The sequence below is a fragment of the Schistocerca cancellata genome, chromosome 3 (genome assembly GCF_023864275.1).
Source record: "Schistocerca cancellata isolate TAMUIC-IGC-003103 chromosome 3, iqSchCanc2.1, whole genome shotgun sequence".
NCBI classification, from domain to species: domain Eukaryota; kingdom Metazoa; phylum Arthropoda; class Insecta; order Orthoptera; family Acrididae; genus Schistocerca; species Schistocerca cancellata.
The window spans coordinates 250,580,201-250,598,750 of NC_064628.1; the positions used below are offsets into that span (position 1 = coordinate 250,580,201).

Consider the following 18,550-nt stretch of genomic DNA (forward strand, 5'->3'; position numbering starts at 1 on the left):
ATATCATCAAGCAAAAACTGCTTGCTAGTAAGCAAACATGTAAAATATGAGAAATTGGAAAATTAAAATTATAATCGTCAAGGCACGAAAGTATAAATCCAGTTTAATACATTCGTTACAAATAGCTATTGTAGCTATTGTCTCCTCTATAGAACTCCCTCTTGTATCTCGCAGTGCAACGAAGATAAATTATTTCTTCTACGCCACTTAACAGTTTCTTTACCTTTTCCAACATTTTTAATATCGGCTGCAAGCACCGCAGATACTGGAGCAGAATATAAATAGCTGCCTTCAGCAAATTTAAGATATTGACAATGAGTATGAAAAATATTTTACTTCAAAATTTTCTGTTTAATGCATTATAAAGGGATATAGCAAGGAGCTCTTTGAGCTTGAAACTGGAAGCAAAGTTTTTCGCAGATTTGTGGTGATTAACGTGAAAATGACACCACCTCTAAATCTTATATACTGCATTAGTGTTCAAATCAGAAGCATAGTCTAAAAAGGAGAATATATTTCCTGAGCAGAATTTCGAAAATTTCCCAGGAGGATAGTTAGTTAAGAGATATTGGCATACGATGGAGAGAATTAGAGAACTTAGAAAAAATGAATGGGTATCAAAACCGGAACACTTTCATGATCGAACAGATAACTGGCAGATGGTTACCGTTAGTTATTCACATGCTTGGAAGCTATATGACTCACTCTTTACGGGATATTTAGAAAATCTATTGGCAAACGATCGCACTCTTGAAGAAAAGCCGTCAGAATGTGTAAGAGAAGAGTCACTGATGACGACTGGCGAGCTGCTATACGTGTACCAAATATATTCTAGATAAGCTCCATGCGAATCTAATACCGTGATGATTGACCAATCCAAGGTGTCAATTCACCTGTCAGAAATATGTTCTCCAGTGCATTTCACTGGAAAGAGGCAGTAAACGCAGCTTCAATACTTCATCTCTGTACCTCCGGTTGTTAAGTGACTTCCGACCACCAAAGAAATTACGAAACTAGTAAGCCTATGAAACATGATTATTTTGCACATCAGAACCATAACACCTCCAATGTCTTTTCGCTTAACGATGTTCCAGTGGCTGTATTGGTTTCCGTACAGAGAATCCTCGAAGTGAAGTTGGCTATGAATCCGCAGCGACCACATTCTCCCTTTCATTCATGGTCAATACCAACGTTACTGATCTCACAATAAACTGGCCAGTGTTTGCAATGTCGTGAGCTTAACAGACACATTGAAAAACTCAATGTCAGACATCTGACCTTCATAACATTTGCTCTGAGCCGTTGGTACACAGCTACTTCTGAGGCAGATGTAAACTTTTCTGACAGTTATGTTAGACTCGTATTTTGGTTCCATTATGTTATTAAGGTCAGGTGTCTTCCCTGTTGCTAATAAACTGCACTTTGTCAACTTTATCTTGGACTAAGACGAAATATCCTGTCGTCTCGAAATCGACAGGAGGGCTTTAGTTCATTCAGTGCTGACGAGACTGCGCTATACGTCTGAAATATCTCAGGGAGTCTGATGGTTACTCTTTGTGAAGAAAAAGTCCTTATTGCTTCTTTACGACATTACATTATATGTTTTACTAAAAATAAAGGGAGACGTTATGGGTCTGATCCTTTGTTTTATACTACACAACTGGCCATTAAAATTGCTACACCACGAAGATGACGTGCAACAGACACGAAATTTAACCGACAAAAAGAAGATGCTGTGATATGCAAATGATTAGCTTTTCAGAGCATTCACACAAGGTTGGCGCCGGTGGCGACACCTACAATGTACTGACATGAGGAAAGTTTCCAACTGATTTCTCATACAAAAACAGCAGTTGACCGGCGTTGCCTTGTAAAACGTTGTTGTGATGCCTTGTGTAAGGTGGAGAAATGCGTACCATCACGTTTCCGACTTTGATAAAGGTCGGATTGTAGCCTATCGCGATTGTGGTTTATCGTATCGCGACATTGCTGCTCGCGTTGGTCGAGATCCAATGACTGTTAGCAGAATATGGAATCGGTGAGTTCAGGAGGGTAATACGGAACGCCATGCTGGATCCCAACGGCCTCGTATAACTAGCAGTCGAGATGACAGGTAACTTATCCACATGGCTGTAACTGATAGTGCAGCCACGTCTCGATCTCTGAGTCAACAGATGGGAACGTTTGCAAGACAACAACCATCTGCACGAACAGTTCGACGACGCTTGCAGCAGCATGGACTATCAGCTTGGAGACCATAGCTGCGGTTACCCTTGACGCTGCATTACAGACAGGGGCGCCTGCGATGGTGTACGCAACGACGAACCTGGGCGCACGAATGGCAAAACGTCATTTTTTCGGATGAATGCAGGTTCTGTTTACAGCATCATGATGGTCGCATCCGTGTTTGGCGACATAGCGGTGAACGCACATTGGAAGCGTGTTTTCGTCATCGTCATACTGGCGTATCACCCGGCGTGATGGTCTGTGGTACCATTGGTTACACGTCGCGGTCACCTCTTGTTCGAACTGAGTTCGCTTTGAACAATGGTCGTTACATTTCAGATGTGTGACGACCCGTTGCTCTACCCTTCATTCGATCACAGTAAAACCCTACATTTCAACAGGATAATGCACGACCGCATGTTGCAGGTCCTGTACGGGCCTTTCTGGATACAGAAAATGTTCGACTGCTGCCCTGGCCAGCACATTCTCCAGATCTGTCACCAATTGAAAACGTCTGGTCAATGGTGGCCGTGCAACTGGCTCGTCACTATACGCCAGTCACTACTGTTGATGAACTGTGGTATCGTGTTGAAGCTGCATGTGCAGCTGTACCTGTACACACCATAAGCTCTGTTTGACTCAATGCACAGGAGTATCAAGGCCGTTATTAAGACCAGAGGTGGTTGTTCTGGGTACTGATTTCTCAGGATCTATGCACCCAAATTGCGTGAAAATGTAATCACATGTCAGTTCTAGTATACTATATTTGTCCAATGAATACCCGTTTATCATCTGCATTTCTTCTTGGTGTAGAAATTTTAATGGCCAGCAGTGTATTATGTCGGTTCGAACCAAAAACTACCGCTTTTCTTCTCGTAAAATATAACTCAGGTTTGTTGGAAAATCTTGATGTTATTCTACAGTGACTGTTGGTCTGGTCATTTTCCATTTTTCTTTTTAGTGGTTTAAAGTTTTTGGGCATTAATGTATATCTTTTCAACCACGATAATAGAAAAGTAACAATACAAAAATTTCCACGTACTTAAATGTTAAGTTATAGACTATGTTTCGAAACCATTTGAGCATGTAACAAAGACTACATGCAACAACATGGTGCAAGTACTACCTTTCATCATTGCGGTTAAATCTGTTATCATTTTCGACCATTACATTAAACCAGAAGCCCGCAACAGAAATCAATGCAACATCTGGATCTGAAGTCATATTAGTACGTTCTAGGTTGTTTCAAATATAAAAAGCTTTTTGCAGTTTTGTGCACTTTTAAACAGGTGGAAGGTATATTACAGTTAAAGTATTACAACAAAATGAGTATTTCATTAAGTTACAATGTCTTTAAGATTTTTAATATGCTCTGACTTGAACATGAACTACGTTCTGAAATTAGAACAGCAGAGGACTGTCAATACATTTAGGACTCATCGCTTTGTGTGTGCACGCATGTTGCAGCCGACGTTCTCCCAAGCGACGCCCGTGGCCTCCGTAAAGTACTGGGATTCTCTGAACCGCAAGAAGCGAAAGATCTACAGCCTCAAAGTAGGCAGCAGCTTAGGATTCAAGCAAACTGCGCTGAATGCTATCTTTGGGGTAAGTCTCTACCGGACGGGTCCTTTTTGCTGTGGCTTGTTACTCAAATGGTTAAATGAAATGTTGTCTTCATGCACTATAAATACAAATAAGTAATGGCAGCCAAAAGAGTGGGTCCAGGATGATAGTTGTAATGACTTGAGGATATCTAGGATGCACAAAAATTACTATTTAGGCAAGCTCATACAATACTGGTAATATTAATAGCCAAAAATTTATAGATTTAAGCTTGTAGTATATCCTTTCTTCCAGACCCATCTCATGATTTTAAATGGAATGACCCCGGGTGATTCCTCATGGCTGAGCGTTAATTGCTCCCTCACTCGAGAGGAGTGGACTTCACATCCAAGCCCTGTCTATCAGATTTAGGTTTACGTTGATGAAATTAAATAGAGGAGAAGAGGTTCCCTTAAACATTTCTTGTCCTATTTTCTTTTCCATCATAACCTATTCCAAGTTTACGCGTCGACTCTAACGACTGTCTTACCGAAGAAATGTTAAACCCTAACTTTCAACAACAGTCTTACATTCTTCTGAAAGAGAAAAATAATGGCAGGTTAGTGGCTAATTAAAGTTTAATAATTGGACAATTTCATGTGTTCCGGAATGAACTATTGCATAATATGAGTTTTGGAGGAAAAGCTACTTCATTCTACAAGTGAAGACATTTCCAGCTTCCACTGAGCTTCGCTTCCCTAGACAGCTTCTCAGTTTCTTATTTGGCTGTGGTGTTTTGTGCTGCAGCTGTTTCAGTGACGTATTTCAGCTGATTATGTTAATAAACATCTTATCCACCTCCTCCCTTCCTCATTCCCTCCCTCTCTGCCCTCCTCGCTCACACTCTCTCCCTAACACTCTCTCCTCTCGTCATTCCCTCTCTCCCTTATTCCCCTCAGTCCCTCATTCCCCTCTGTCCTTCATTCCCCTCTGTCCTTCATTCCCCTCTTTCCCTCATTCCCCTCTGTCTCTCATTCCCCTCTGTCCCTCATTACCCTCTGTCCCTCATTCCCCTCTGTCCCTCATTACCCTGTATCCCTCATTCCCCTCTGTCCCTCATTCCCCTCTGTGCCTCATTCCCCTCTCTCCCTCATTCCCCTCTTTCACTCCACACTCTCTCGCTCTCCCCCTCTCCCCTCCCCCCTCAACGAAAACTCTGCGTTTGCATAGATTCATATTTGAAAGAGAATACATCCAAACACTACTGGACAAGCTGTGCACAGAATCGTATAGATGGCAATTTGATTCACAGGCACGGTGGTGCACTCTGGAATGTCAAACACCAGACGACCGACTCAGGGAGATCAAGTTCACCTATGTGACACACAATATGCCCAAAATGATATGCAGTTCCACTGTCGATACACTTGGAAATTGCCACAGGTTCGTAGTCCACCACAAGATACAGACAACAAGTCTCACCCACTAGCGAAAGGTCTGAAGACGAAATGTAATAATCACAACCACTTTCCACCAAGCCTCTGTATGGCAATCGAATTAGCAAATAAATAAAATAAAAAACTACCCCCGCATTGCACCAACCAATCTAACTATGCTCTAATCACTGAATCTACCCTCCTGACTCTTCTGCTGGCCAATCCAGACACAGCACTAGGGTTCCCAAGCTTTGGAGCAAGCATCTCCTTTGCATATACTGAGAGGAGCCAATAAGCGCCTCCAAATTTCTCTTCTATGAAAAAAGCAGACATTAGACTAGAGAAGCGCCGTTCTCACAGTAAGCATGGCCACATCTTGGCAAAAAATATCTACCTACATGGTACCCTAGACATCATTTAAAGAGTGATCTAAGCTCTCTGGGCCGACCATTTCTAATTTCTGAAAGAAGCTGTTAAGCTTCCCAGACAGTCGATCCTGTCAAATATTTTTGCCGCTCACTGAAAGAACCTGACAACTTCCTGGCTTCAGGGAGGTTACAGTGCTACTTCCACTAGACATGTACACCAGTTGCTCTGTCCATATCATCCCAGCTTCTACCAAGCGAATGCATTGAGTTCTATGACCTTCCCAGTGTAGGCACAAAATCTCAGTTCAATGCAATCTCTCTTAAATAGCTTTCTCCATCCATTTTCAGCGAGCCAGCCGACTTTCTCAATGGCCTGGTGTCTCGCCCAGGTAAAATGTTTTGCAAACCAGTGGAAGAAACAGCTTCAGCCAGAAGTCCCTCTGCAGGTATAAACTTCTGAACACTGTTTCCCAGAATCACTTGCGTTGCCGTTCGCTGTGCTGAGCAATTATGGCACCCAATTCGGCTCGCTCCATGGTCTCAGTTGCCTCTGCTATGACCCCTCGTGTACAAGCTCTCTACAGGTTACACATACTGTTACGAGAACATTATGCCCACAATTTCCTCATGCAGAAACAGTCTTTAATCCAAGAATTTCGTCTATTGTTGTGAACTCCCATGGGCTGTAGTTATTTCTGCAGTTGTTCAAAAATGCAGAGTGGAGATCGCGGTTTTTTGTAAATTGTAAGTTGCTCTTTTCTCGTTGAAGTATCATCAAACCTCAGTGACCAGAGCAAGCACTGAAAGCGCTTGTAGCTAAATGCCGTCCTGAGCCATTTGACATCAAAGCAATGAAGAAGTGTGCTGCTAGTTTTGTTACAGGTAGATTCAATAATTTTGAGATTGTTACAGAGATGCGACATGAACTCAAGTGGAGACCTGGGAGAGAAGACGACGTACATTTTGTGGAACACTACTGAGAACATTTATAAAACCGGCGTTTGAAGCTGATTTCAGAACGATCGCACTGCTGTCAACATACATTTCGCACAAGTACCACGAAGAGAAGATGAGAGAAATCAGGGTTCGTATGGAGACATATAGATAGTCATTTTTCCCCCTGCTCTATTTGTGAGTGGAGCACGAAAGGAAATCTAATAGTACAAAACACAGTCCGCCATACATCCGATGGTGATTTGCTGAGTGTGCGTGTAGATGTAAGGCTTTCAAAATTAATGAATGAGAAATCAAATTGCAAAAGAGGGATTACAACAGCTTTTATTATTTGAATAAAAGCTGTAAGCTTTTAATAAGTAATATAATAATGTGATGTCTGCAATGTCACATGCCACACACTTCTGTCGCGTTACAATTGAGACGTTCGCAAAATAATTTACGTGAATTACGTCCCCATATGAACACTCCACTCAGCACTACATGGAGACACACTATTCATTAAGATAATTACATGCAAGCGGTGTAACTAACATGTTAATAAGTAATATAATAATGTGATGTCTGCAATGTCACATGCCACACACTTCTGTCGCGTTACAATTGAGACGTTCGCAAAATAATTTACGTGAATTACGTCCCCATATGAACACTCCACTCAGCACTACATGGAGACACACTATTCATTAAGATAATTACATGCAAGCGGTGTAACTAACATGTTAACCGTGTGGCCACCTGCCTACAGCTGATTTATACAGGTGCACTCACTCCTTAAGGCTCTCCAAATTCTAGTATTATTGTCAACCTGAAACACTTAGTTCTGTGCGCATTATTGCCACAAGCCAAATGTCCACTAAGTAGCTTATCTGCATTAATTAATACCATAGTTACTAAAGAAAATAGTTCTAAAAGGAATCTGAATACAGTGCACTATAGCTTACTATTGAGGATCGCTGCGACAACTGACAATATTTATATATCGAAAAATGTATGCATCTCACTCCACCTCTTACGTCATACATCAGCAACATTTCCTTTTTCAGTTACTTAAACAATGCCTGGGAGCTAGTATCATTGTTCCAAGAGCCTTAAATGCTAGTGTCTATTGCTATACAGTTCAATCTCGATGATCCTGTACCAAGTGCAGTCGAGACTGGCGATGTCGTTTGGTCAACATGGCATCACGTAGCCATCACCTACTTTGGAGCCCCCTGTTGTACAACGTGTGCGCAGGGCAGTGTGCTCCGAAACACTTGTGACGGCACCTGCATTGTAATCGTTCGTCAGCCTTGGATCTCCTCGTTCTGTTACAAGACATGGATGTCGAACAACTTGTGGTCTACGCCTCGTTTCTTCGTTCTACAACCACTTTCCACAGATGCCCACGACAGCAGCACGCGAATATCAGATCAGCTTCATCGTCTCCTAAATGTTAGTTCGCAGTTGGCGGGCCATAAAAATCTGCCCTTCATCAAAGCGATTGGCGTCCGCGGATTTCCCCATCTCTAATCGGCCTCTGTAGCAAAATAATCAACACGGCTGACTGATATGCTTGACATAGTCACACAATTAAGAATCTTGACAAAAGTTGTAAAGTGGTATGAAATGGGATGAGCGTGTAAGGACAGTAGCTCGGAGGCGGGTGATCGCCTTCGGTTTATTGCACGGATTTTAGGAAAGTTTGGTTGATCTGCAAAGGAGACAGCAAATGCCGTAGAACAATATAGTAGTGTTAGTGTGTACAGTATCCTTACTTCATCAGAGTAAAGGAAGACATCAAAGCAACACAGAAGTGTGCTGCTAGATTTGTTACCTGTAGATTTGATCATAATGAGATTGTTACAGAAATGATTCTTGAACACAAACGGAGGCTCGGTCCGGTTTCTGGGTGGTTGGGAGACTGTATTCGCTGAGCGACTGGGTGCTGGGTTGTTAGCATCATTTCATCATTATCGATCCGCAAGTCGCCGAACCGGCGTCAGGTAAAAAAAGGTAAAGTACTCCAGTCCAGAAGCTAAAGATGTAAGTGGAAATCCTTCTGATATTTCTGACAGTGGAATGCAGATACCAGTACATTTCTTTTTCTAAGATTGTAGGGCAGACAACCTTCAGAGATTGTAGTATGTGCTCTAAAATTCGTACCTAAAGAGTATCTTAAGATATCTTCGATACTGGGAAACAAATCTCTTCCACTGAACAAGTGTCCATAGCTCTTCAGGCTTGTATCTTTTGATACCATGTTTACAAGATATTACTTTCCTTGTTTTGATTCTTGCTACCATTTCTCGGCGTAGCCTATCTTTCAGTCCCATCAACATCAGTACCGGTATATGAAATTCTATTGTCAGAGGTGTCACAAAGATTTTCGAACTTTGGCCCCTGTCGTTCCGGACCAGGAGCCCTTACCACAACTTGATAAAATGACCCTTCCGCACAATCCCTGAAAGTTTGGAACGTCATCTCGGAGTGACCCTGTATACTTGATGATATTCATATCACGTCTCCAGCTGGAACATAACGTCAATTTAACGCAAGATTTCGGCGGTCCACTTGGCCGCCATCGTCAGATGAGTAAGCCGTGGCACTAACTCGCCAAAACTGAAATCAAAGACACAGCGGTGGCTCCATTATACAACGCGTGACGGTCCACTGTGTCTGCACGAACATAGCGCAAAGCACGACAGCGCACTGGTGGTAAAAACTCGCGGAAATGACGAATCGATACCAAACACTGTTGGCACCTTTTGACGACCGAAACAAAGACCGTTGTTTTTTAATTTCAAACAAAACAGAGTTCCAAATCTTACTTGAAGGATACCCCCTTATCTCTGATTATAGTCCACAGCTCGTGGTCGTGCGGTAGCGTTCTCGCTTCCCGCGCCCGGGTTCCCGGGTTCGATTCCCGGCGGGGCACGGATTTTCTCTGCCTCGTGATGACTGGGTGTTGTGTGATGTCCTTAGATTTAAGTATTTCTAAGTTCTAGGGGACTGCTGACCATAGATGTTAAGTCCCATAGTGCTCAGAGCCATTTGAACCATTTGAATCTGATTGTAATATTGCCAGATAGCTAGATTTCAGTAGGGGCCGAAATATTGTGTCAAAGTGACGTTATGTTCCCGCTAGAGATCCGATATGAAAATCATCAATTACTACGCCGTGAAAGTTTACTAAACGACAACCTGCACACATTCTCCTTAGCGCGTCATGACGGTAACAGCACCAGATATCGTTCAGTCCCGTGGTGGGCAGTACTCGTCATGTTTTGGTTCATTGTCGTTTAATTTTTCAAGCAAATTATTTGATTGTTGCCAAATAATTCTCTTTGGCTCTTGTAAATCTGATGGTCGTAATTAGACGTATTTTTTCAGCTACTGGTGTCTTGTAATTTTATCAATCATTTACCTTTTAACTTATTAATGTTCCAAGTAAATGATGTTGATGAATGGTAAAAGCTACAAGGTGATGACAAATCAACGATGTGTTGTTAAGATTTAAAGTAATTATTTGCGTATTGGTCAGAATGAACGTTGACCTCTGTCGATATTTCGTAAATTATTTCATTAGCTTCAGCTCCTTACCATCTTCATTTACCACCATTTGTTTTTAAGTAAGGCGTCTTAGAGCTCTTTTGCATCGACCACGGGAAACCTCTCTAGGGGTGTACAATTGGTGCAATTTACGTTGCGTGTTGCAGAGCGTCAGGGGCACGCGGCCACCACCACCACCACCACCACCACCACCACCACCACTGGTCACCACCACGACAGAAGTGCCGCAGTTCGACCGTGTAAGCGTGAAACTGGATGTCCCTGGGGACCTGATCCTGATTGGCTACCGTATCACCAGCAGTATCAGTAAGATTATCGGTAGCGTCTTCCTGGTGAGTTGCAAATATTAAGAGATGTATTACTACAGTTGCGACTGGGTGGACTAGCTGGTAAATAAATTTGTGATGTTGACAACCGTAAATGAAAATACTTGAAATAACCCAGCTATTCTTTTAGCGAAATACTTTTGAATAAATTTAGGGATGCAGTGTAGAGTGTTTTATTGTGCATAACCTCCACAGAAAGTCGATGTAATTCTTCTTTCGTACATACTGTCAAGTGGGGTGAAGTTGTCCGACTTAGGGCTTTAAAATTAAATAGTTCTTAAACCAAGAAAATTATTTCTTTTCATTTCAGAGCATAGGTGGTGAACTTCGCTAATAAAACGATTGGTCGTTATTATCTTTTTCTGAATAGCAACGGCTCCGGTCAAAGAAAACCATCATAGCGACCGGGACAGCAGTGTGCTGACCGCACGACCCTCCTATCCACATCCTCAGCTGACGATGACACGGCGGTCGGATGGTCCCGATGGACCTCTTGTAGGGTGAAGACGGAGTGCTTTTATTACCTTTTCCTCCAACAGATCATGGTTGTGTTTTAATTTTATCCCACCTGATAGTGAAGTTGACCATTTATTTATTATGTGATAATTATGGATTGATTACAACTGAAGGGAGACTATAATTGTTCAGAAATTTTATCAATAACTTTAAAATAGATCTTAGAATAAATAAATTTTAATACTAATTCCAGGGCAACCCACAAAGAAAGTTTAAGGACAATTAGAGTAAAACAATTTACTTTGTGAGATACCGAAGAAACGCACACACTTCTTCATTAGCACTAAAAATTGTTTTGCTAATCCAACCATGAATCTCGTTTATCAGGGTTCCATTGTGACTTTTATACACTCGGCTAGCCTTGTTAAAGCTTATTTCCCATTTACGATTTCTGTGAGGAAGGCTATATCTTTCCAACTCACCCTACTTACTTTTGTAAGCACGCAGCATTGTCACACGGGCAACTTTTACGATCTCAACTGTCTGATACAAGATACGAAACTGCAATCTACGTCACGCACTGCCAGTTAGTGGAGAAAAACGAGCTATCGAGTATCGGACGAGATTTGCGATTGGTTTCAAGACTTCTTTGTGGACAGAAAGCAACACATCGCCCTTAATGGAACAAAGTTGACAGATGTCAAGATAATTTCCGGAGTACCCCAAGGAAGTATGATAAGACCGTTACTGTTTACAATGTACACTACTCGCCATTAAAATTGCTACACCAAGAAGATGACGTGCTACAGACACGAAATTTAACCGACGGAAGAAGGTGCCGTGATATGCAAATGATTAGCTTTTTAGAGCATTCACACAAGGTTGGCGCCGGTCGCGACACCTACAATGTGCTGATATGAGGAAAGTTTCCAACCCATTTCTCATACACAAACAGCAGTTGACCGACGTTGCCAGGTGAAACGTTGTTGTGATGCCTCGTGTAAGGAGGAAACATGCATACCATCACGTTTCCGACTTTCATAAAGGTCGGATTGTAGCCTATCGCGATTGCGGTTTATCGTATCGCGACATTGCTCGCGTTGTTCGAGATCCAATGACCGTTAGCAGAATATGGAATCGGTGGGATCAGGAGGGTAATACGGAACGCCGTTTTGGATCCCAACGACCTCGTATCACTAGCAGTCGAGATGACAGGCATCTTACCTGCGTGGCTGTAACGGATCGTGCAGCCACGTCTCGATCCCTGAGTCAACAGATGGGGACGTTTGCAAGACAACAACCATCTGCACGAACAGTTCGACGACGTTTGCAGCAGCATGGACTATCACGTCGGAGACCATAGCTGCGGTTACCCTTGACGCTACATCACAGACAGGAGCGCCTGCGATGGTGCACTCAACGACGAACCTGGGTGCATGAATGGCAAAACGTCATTTTTCGGATGAATCCAAGTTCTGTTTACAGCATCATGATGGTCGCATCCGTGTTTGGCGTCATCGCGGTGAACGCACATTGGAAGCGTGTATTCGTCATTGCCATACTGGCGTATCACCCGGCGTGATGGTATAGGATGCCATTGGTTACACATCTAGGTCACTTCTTGTTCGCATTGACGGCACTTTGAACAGTGGACGTTACATTTCAAATGTGTTAAGGCCCTTTGGCTCTACCCTTCATTCGATCCCTGCGGAACCCTACGTTTCAGCAGGATAATGCACGACCGCATGTTGCAGGTCCTGTACGGGCCTTTCTGGATACAGAAAATGTTCGTCTGCTGCCCTGGCCAGAACATTCTCCAGATCTGTCACCAATTGAAAACGTCTGATCAATGGTGGCCGAGCAACTGGCTCGTCACAATACGCAAGTCACTACTCTTGATGAACTGTGGCATCACGTTGAAGCAACATGGGCAACTGTACTTGTACACGCCATCCAAGCTCTGTTTGACTCAATGCCCAGGCGTATCAAAGCCGTTAATACGGCCAAAGGCGGTTGTTCTGGGTACTGATTTCTCAGGTTCTATGCACCCAAATTGCGTGAAAATGTAATCACATGTCAGTTCTAGTATAATATATTTGTCCAATGAATACCCATTTATCATCTGCATTTTTTCTTGGTGTAGCAATTTTAATGTGCAGTGGTGTATATAAATGACAGATTAGAATGCGTCAGATGCTGTTTAAGACTCTTCGCATATCACGCGTTTGTCTGTAACTAAGTAGTAACGCCAGAGCACACATCGATTTGCAGAATGACCTGCTGAGCATTGATGTATTGTGGAGCCTTTAGCAGTTGACCGTGAACGTGAATAAATTTAACATAGGGCGCACACATAGAAAAAAAATCATTTCTGTACAACTGCAGTATTGAAGACAAACTGCTGGGAACAGTATCTTCCGTAAAATATCCAGGTGTAACTATTCAGTACGAAAGTAAGATGAATGACACGTAAAACAATGTTGATAGTGGGAGACGCAGATAGTGGGAGACGCAGATGCCAGACTGAGATTCATAGGAAGAATCATAAGAAAATGTACAACTTATCCACGAAGGAAGTGCTTTGTAAGGAGCTTGTTCGACTGGTCCTTGCGTTCTGTTCATTAGTACAGGTTACTTAGCAGGCAGTACTGATACAAGAGATAGAGAAGATCCAACGAACAGCGGTTCGTTTCGTCACTGGATCGTTTAATCGGTGCGACAGCGTTACAGAGATGCTCAACAAACTCCGTTGGCAGACGTTACAAGAGAGGTAATGTGCATCTTAGGGTGGTTTGGTATTTAAATTTGCAGATAAAGCTTTCCGGATTAGTCGGACAACATATTGTTTCCATCCACATACATCTCGCAAAATGACGTCGAGAAAGTTCGAGAAATTAAAACTAATACAGAGGCTCACAGATACTCATTCTTCACACACGCCATTGACACTTGGAACAGGAAGAGGGGATCAGTTAGTGGTACCAAAAGCACCCTCCACCACACACCGTTAGGTGGCTTGCGGAGTATGATGTAGATGTAGGTAGAATGGTTCTAGACCCTAACGCAGTGATCGATAACGGGATTTAGGGAGTACCAATACGATGTTTTTAGGAGAGCATTTACAGTTCCGGTATTTGAGTTATAAGCAAGGGAAATCTCCCAAATATCTTGGCCGTACCTGAGGGACTGGAGCTAATTTTAAATCTATTTATGGAACAATTCGTCCCAGACAAAAATATGAAAGCCTCGTGGATGTTTGAATATCTATTTTTGAGTGTAATAGAGTAAACCCGATAATTTTCTCAAGATGAATGTAAAATACGAGGTTCGTTCAATAAGTAATGCCCCACATTTTTTGTCTCAGAACATATTTATTGTTAAGAATCAGAATTTGGTGAGAATATACATCAACATGTCTTGTCCATGTATGTCCTATTGTTCCACGTAAGCCAACTTTATGGAAGAGCATGTATTCCCAGATGGTAAAAACTCTTGTCCTGTAGGCGTGGCCATGTTTTCACTGCTTGACTGACACTCTCGTCATCTTCAAACTGTGTTCCCCGCAGAGAATCTTTAAGCGGCCCAAAGAGATGGAAGTCCGAGGATGCCTGGTCTGGACTGTAGGGTGGATGAGGCAGTGATATCCAACTCAATTTGGCGATGTTTTTCTGGGTTCTCAGACTTGTGTGTGGGTGTGCATTATCATGCTGGAGCAAAATTTCTGCTGAATTCTTGACCGATCTAACACGTTGGAAAAGGTTCTTGAGTCCTCACATGTGCCTCTGAATTAATTATTGACCCTCTGGGCATCACATCGACTAAAATGACGCCATCACAATCTCAGAAGACCGCACCATGACTTTTACGGCAGATGAAGTTGCTTTGAATTTGTTCCATTGTGGTGAATGAGGATGGTGCCACCCCATGGACTGCCTTTTTGTTTCCTGCGCAAAGTGGTGCAGCCAGCTTTCGTGCCCCGTAACGATGCATGACAGAAAGGCCTCTCCGTCGGTCTCAAAACGCTCCAACAATTCAGATGAAATGGCCTTTCTTTGAATCTTGTGGTCCGCTGTGAGTATTCGTGGAACCCACCATGAGCACCTCTTTGAATATCCGAGAGCCTCGCTCATTGTAGACGCACTTACTATGCTGACCGATAACAGAGCCAATCTTAAGTTGTGATGCGTCGGTCGGCACGAATAATGTCATCCGCGCGATTCAGCACGTCTGGAGCAGTGGCTGTGACAGGACGTCCCGAGCGTTACTTATCATGGAGCAATGTTTCTGCATTCCCTGATGCTGTAACTTTCTTTACCCATCGCCCAACTGTACTCCTATCAACTGCAGCATCGCCATACAGTGCACACAAACGTTTATGGATGTTCACCACGGTTTCTTTTTATGCACACGAGTATTCAATAACAGCACTCTGTTTGCAGCGTGAGTCGTATGTAGGCGCCATTTCGACTGTGTACTACAGCTCTGCCATCTGTCAGAACGGTTCGAAACTTCACTGGCACACAGAACAAGCATCAAATGTGAGGCACCAACAAGGACGTTTGTCATGTATATTAATAGCTTTTAAAAAAATTGAGGGACAGTACTTACTGAACGACCTTCGTGAGTAGCATATTGTAAATATACTAATAAGTTTATGCTGTGAGTCAGGGCACCGCTGTAAAAATAACTGTTGGCTATTCACACAGAACACAGCGGAACGCAAACAGCAACTGGTGGAGGCGGCGAAGCCGTTCATCGCGGCGAAGCTGGGTCTGGACATCAGCGCCTCCTCCTTCACCACGACCGAGCCCATCGAGTCGCTGGTGCCGCGCCTGGGACCTCTGCTCGGCGGAGATTCCGCAGGCACTTCTGCAACGTCGACAGAAGACAGCTCTGTTAACAGGACAGATCGCTCCCGGCTAAGGGCATTGTAACACGAATTACAATTTTGCAATTGGAATTGTAGCAAGTTTCCAAGTTCTCAAGGCAGTTACTACTGTTCTCTGACTCGGTAGAATAGATTAAAGTACTTATTCTCATTGTAAATAATCTTTTTTATTCTAATAATACATTATTTATGACATATTATAAGACAATAAGTAACCCAATGGGGCGCACGGCTTTCAGAAGGGGTTTCCTTGGGAAACCGGATCGTAGAAATGGAAGTTTTTGTCTCACTTTTCGGTTTCTACACAGTCAAACGACCAGCATCTGGTAAAAAAAGTACCAGCAGTACGCAGAACAACGACGCGACAAGATATCAGCAGCTCTGCAAAAGTCTGGCATGGTTGTTGTTGGTTTCATGGTCTTTAGATCCGAAGACTGGTTTGACGAAAATCTCCTCTATGATACCTTCGGTGCAAGCCTCGTCATCTGTATCCATCTGAGCTGTATTTGAACCTTTATTTACCTCTAAAATTTTTACCTTTCACGCTTCCCTTCATTGCCAAATTGTAGATCTCGTGACGACTCAGCATGTGTCCTATCAACCGATTTCTTCTTTTAAGGTGTGTCAAAAATGTCTGTCTTCTTCGAACTCGAATCGATACACCCTCAATCCTTATTCGATTTACCCGTCAGATCTTCAACATTCTTCCGTAACACCACATTTTAGTAGCTTCTATTCTTTCTTGTGTGAACTGCTTACCGTCCACGTTCCACTTCAGTACATGGTTATACTTGTGAGAAATACAATCAGAAAATTCCTAACACTGAAGTTTATGTTAGACTCGCAAACTCCTCATTTTGAAGTATACTTTTCTTGTTATTGCCAGTTTGCAATATCGTCTCTATTTCTGCTACCATTTTGCTCCCCTTATAGCAAAACTCATATATTATTCAAACACAGTCTAATTCCCTCAGTATCACCTGATTTAATACTCCCTGAACTTTAATTCAGTTCCTAAATTTCTCCTTGCTTTTCCTTACTGTTTGCTCAATGGACCACCTGAATAGCGTCTGGTGCAGGCTACAGCCCTGTCTCACTCCCTCCTCAAGTACTGCTTCTTTACCACGTGCTGAGACTCATAATATTATAGTCTTCTTTCACTGCAATCTGTAAATAGCCTTTCACCAGCATTTAGGAATCTGTTGCCAACACCTTCAGAACCAGTAGCGTGAATATTGTGCCCCTGTTTGGATCAATAGCCACTACACACATATTGTTGACGTCCAGTTCAACCAACCAATAAAATTAGTTGCGGAGACAATCAGGAAAATTCCCACCCTTTGGCTATCCGTTCTGAGCAACATACCACCACCCCAAATCAAACGCCTTGCTGCTCTAAAATCTCAGCTTCAAAAATGTTCTAATAAGCCAGCATTGCATAGTCACACCGGTTCTATATAACCTGCCAACTAATTTAAGGAATTAAGACTGCAATACAGAATTCCCCAAGCGAGAACAGCAACGCAACTGCGGAACTTTACTACAGACGAGCATTGGCGATCACAATGCAGACCGCAAGCTAGAAACAGTAGTCTCATAGAAGACCCAACAGTCAAAGTCACCGGTTTCGCCCGGAGCAGAAGCGTATAGTGTAACCTCAATGAAATCTGCACTGGACAGGGAATATATTAATCAGGTCCCACTACCTTGTTTTTTTTATTTGTTTATCAGATATAGTTTAATACGTCCGTTTTTTGGCTTTTCCGATTTTCGTGTGTTGAACAGTGCAGAAAGGGAAGCTTATCTGAGAACAATGCTTGAGATTAAGTTCAGTCATTGCAGCCTTAGTCTGATCTTTCATGAAAGATAAACTTTCGACGGGATAATGCATAGCGCTCTGTGTTCGTCCGTGCCCAACATACAGAAAGATCAGTTAGACCTTCCGTGCTGTCTTATTCTGGTGTGTAAACCTCTCCTCACTACAGAGATAATCTCTCATTTTAGTGGATAATGATATTTCGTAACTTCCACATAAAGTAAGGGTGCTGTTGGCCCAGTAACGATACATTTTGGATATATTAGCACGTAGTCTGTTCACTTACATCTTGTTTCGGAACTACTGATATTCTTGCCTTAAACACAGACGGATGTTGTTTTCCTGACTCCCAATGAGCTAAACAATTAAAATAGACAACGACTGTAATAGTTTGATGAAACAAGGACTGTTGTTGTCGTGGTCTTCACTCCTGAGACTGGTTTGATGCAGCTCTCCATGCTAATCTATCCTGTGCAAGGTTCTTCATCTCGCAGTACCTACTGCAGCTTACATCCTTCTGAATCTGCTTAGTGTATTCATCTCTTGGCTCCCTCTACGATTTTTACCGTCCACGATGCCCTCCAATACTAAATTGGTGATCCCTCGATGTCTCAGAACATGTCCTACCAACCGATCCCTTCTTCTAATCAAGTTGTGCCACAAGCTCCTCTTCTCCCCAATTCTGTTCAATACGTCCTCATTAGTTATGTGATCTACCCATATAATGTTCAGCATTCTTCTGTAGTAAAACATTTCGAAAGCTTCTATTCTCTTCTTGTCTAAACTATTTATCGTCCACGTTTCACTTCCATACATGGCTACACTCCATACAAATACTTTCAGAAACGATTTGCTGACACTTAAATATACACTCGATGTTAACAAATTTTTCTTCTTCAGAAACACTTTCCTTGCCATTGCCAGTCTACATTTTATATCCTCTCTACTTCGACCATCATCAGTTATTTTGCTCCCCAAATAGCAAA

The 18,550-nt window shown here is 42.6% G+C and overlaps 1 protein-coding gene across 1 annotated transcript in view; it reads left to right on the top strand.

Annotated features, from left to right (window-relative positions):
* The window catches only part of LOC126174889 (uncharacterized), an 89,773-nt gene extending 73,925 nt beyond the window's left edge, over nt 1–15,848 (top strand). Inside the window, exons 3-5 of the mRNA XM_049921312.1 lie at nt 3,694–3,831; nt 10,225–10,410; nt 15,567–15,848. Of these exons, the coding sequence (XP_049777269.1) occupies nt 3,694–3,831; nt 10,225–10,410; nt 15,567–15,794 (552 nt within the window). The 3' untranslated portion in view covers nt 15,795–15,848. The remainder of the gene's footprint in view (nt 1–3,693; nt 3,832–10,224; nt 10,411–15,566) is intronic.
* Nucleotides 15,849–18,550: the final 2,702 nt, after the last annotated feature.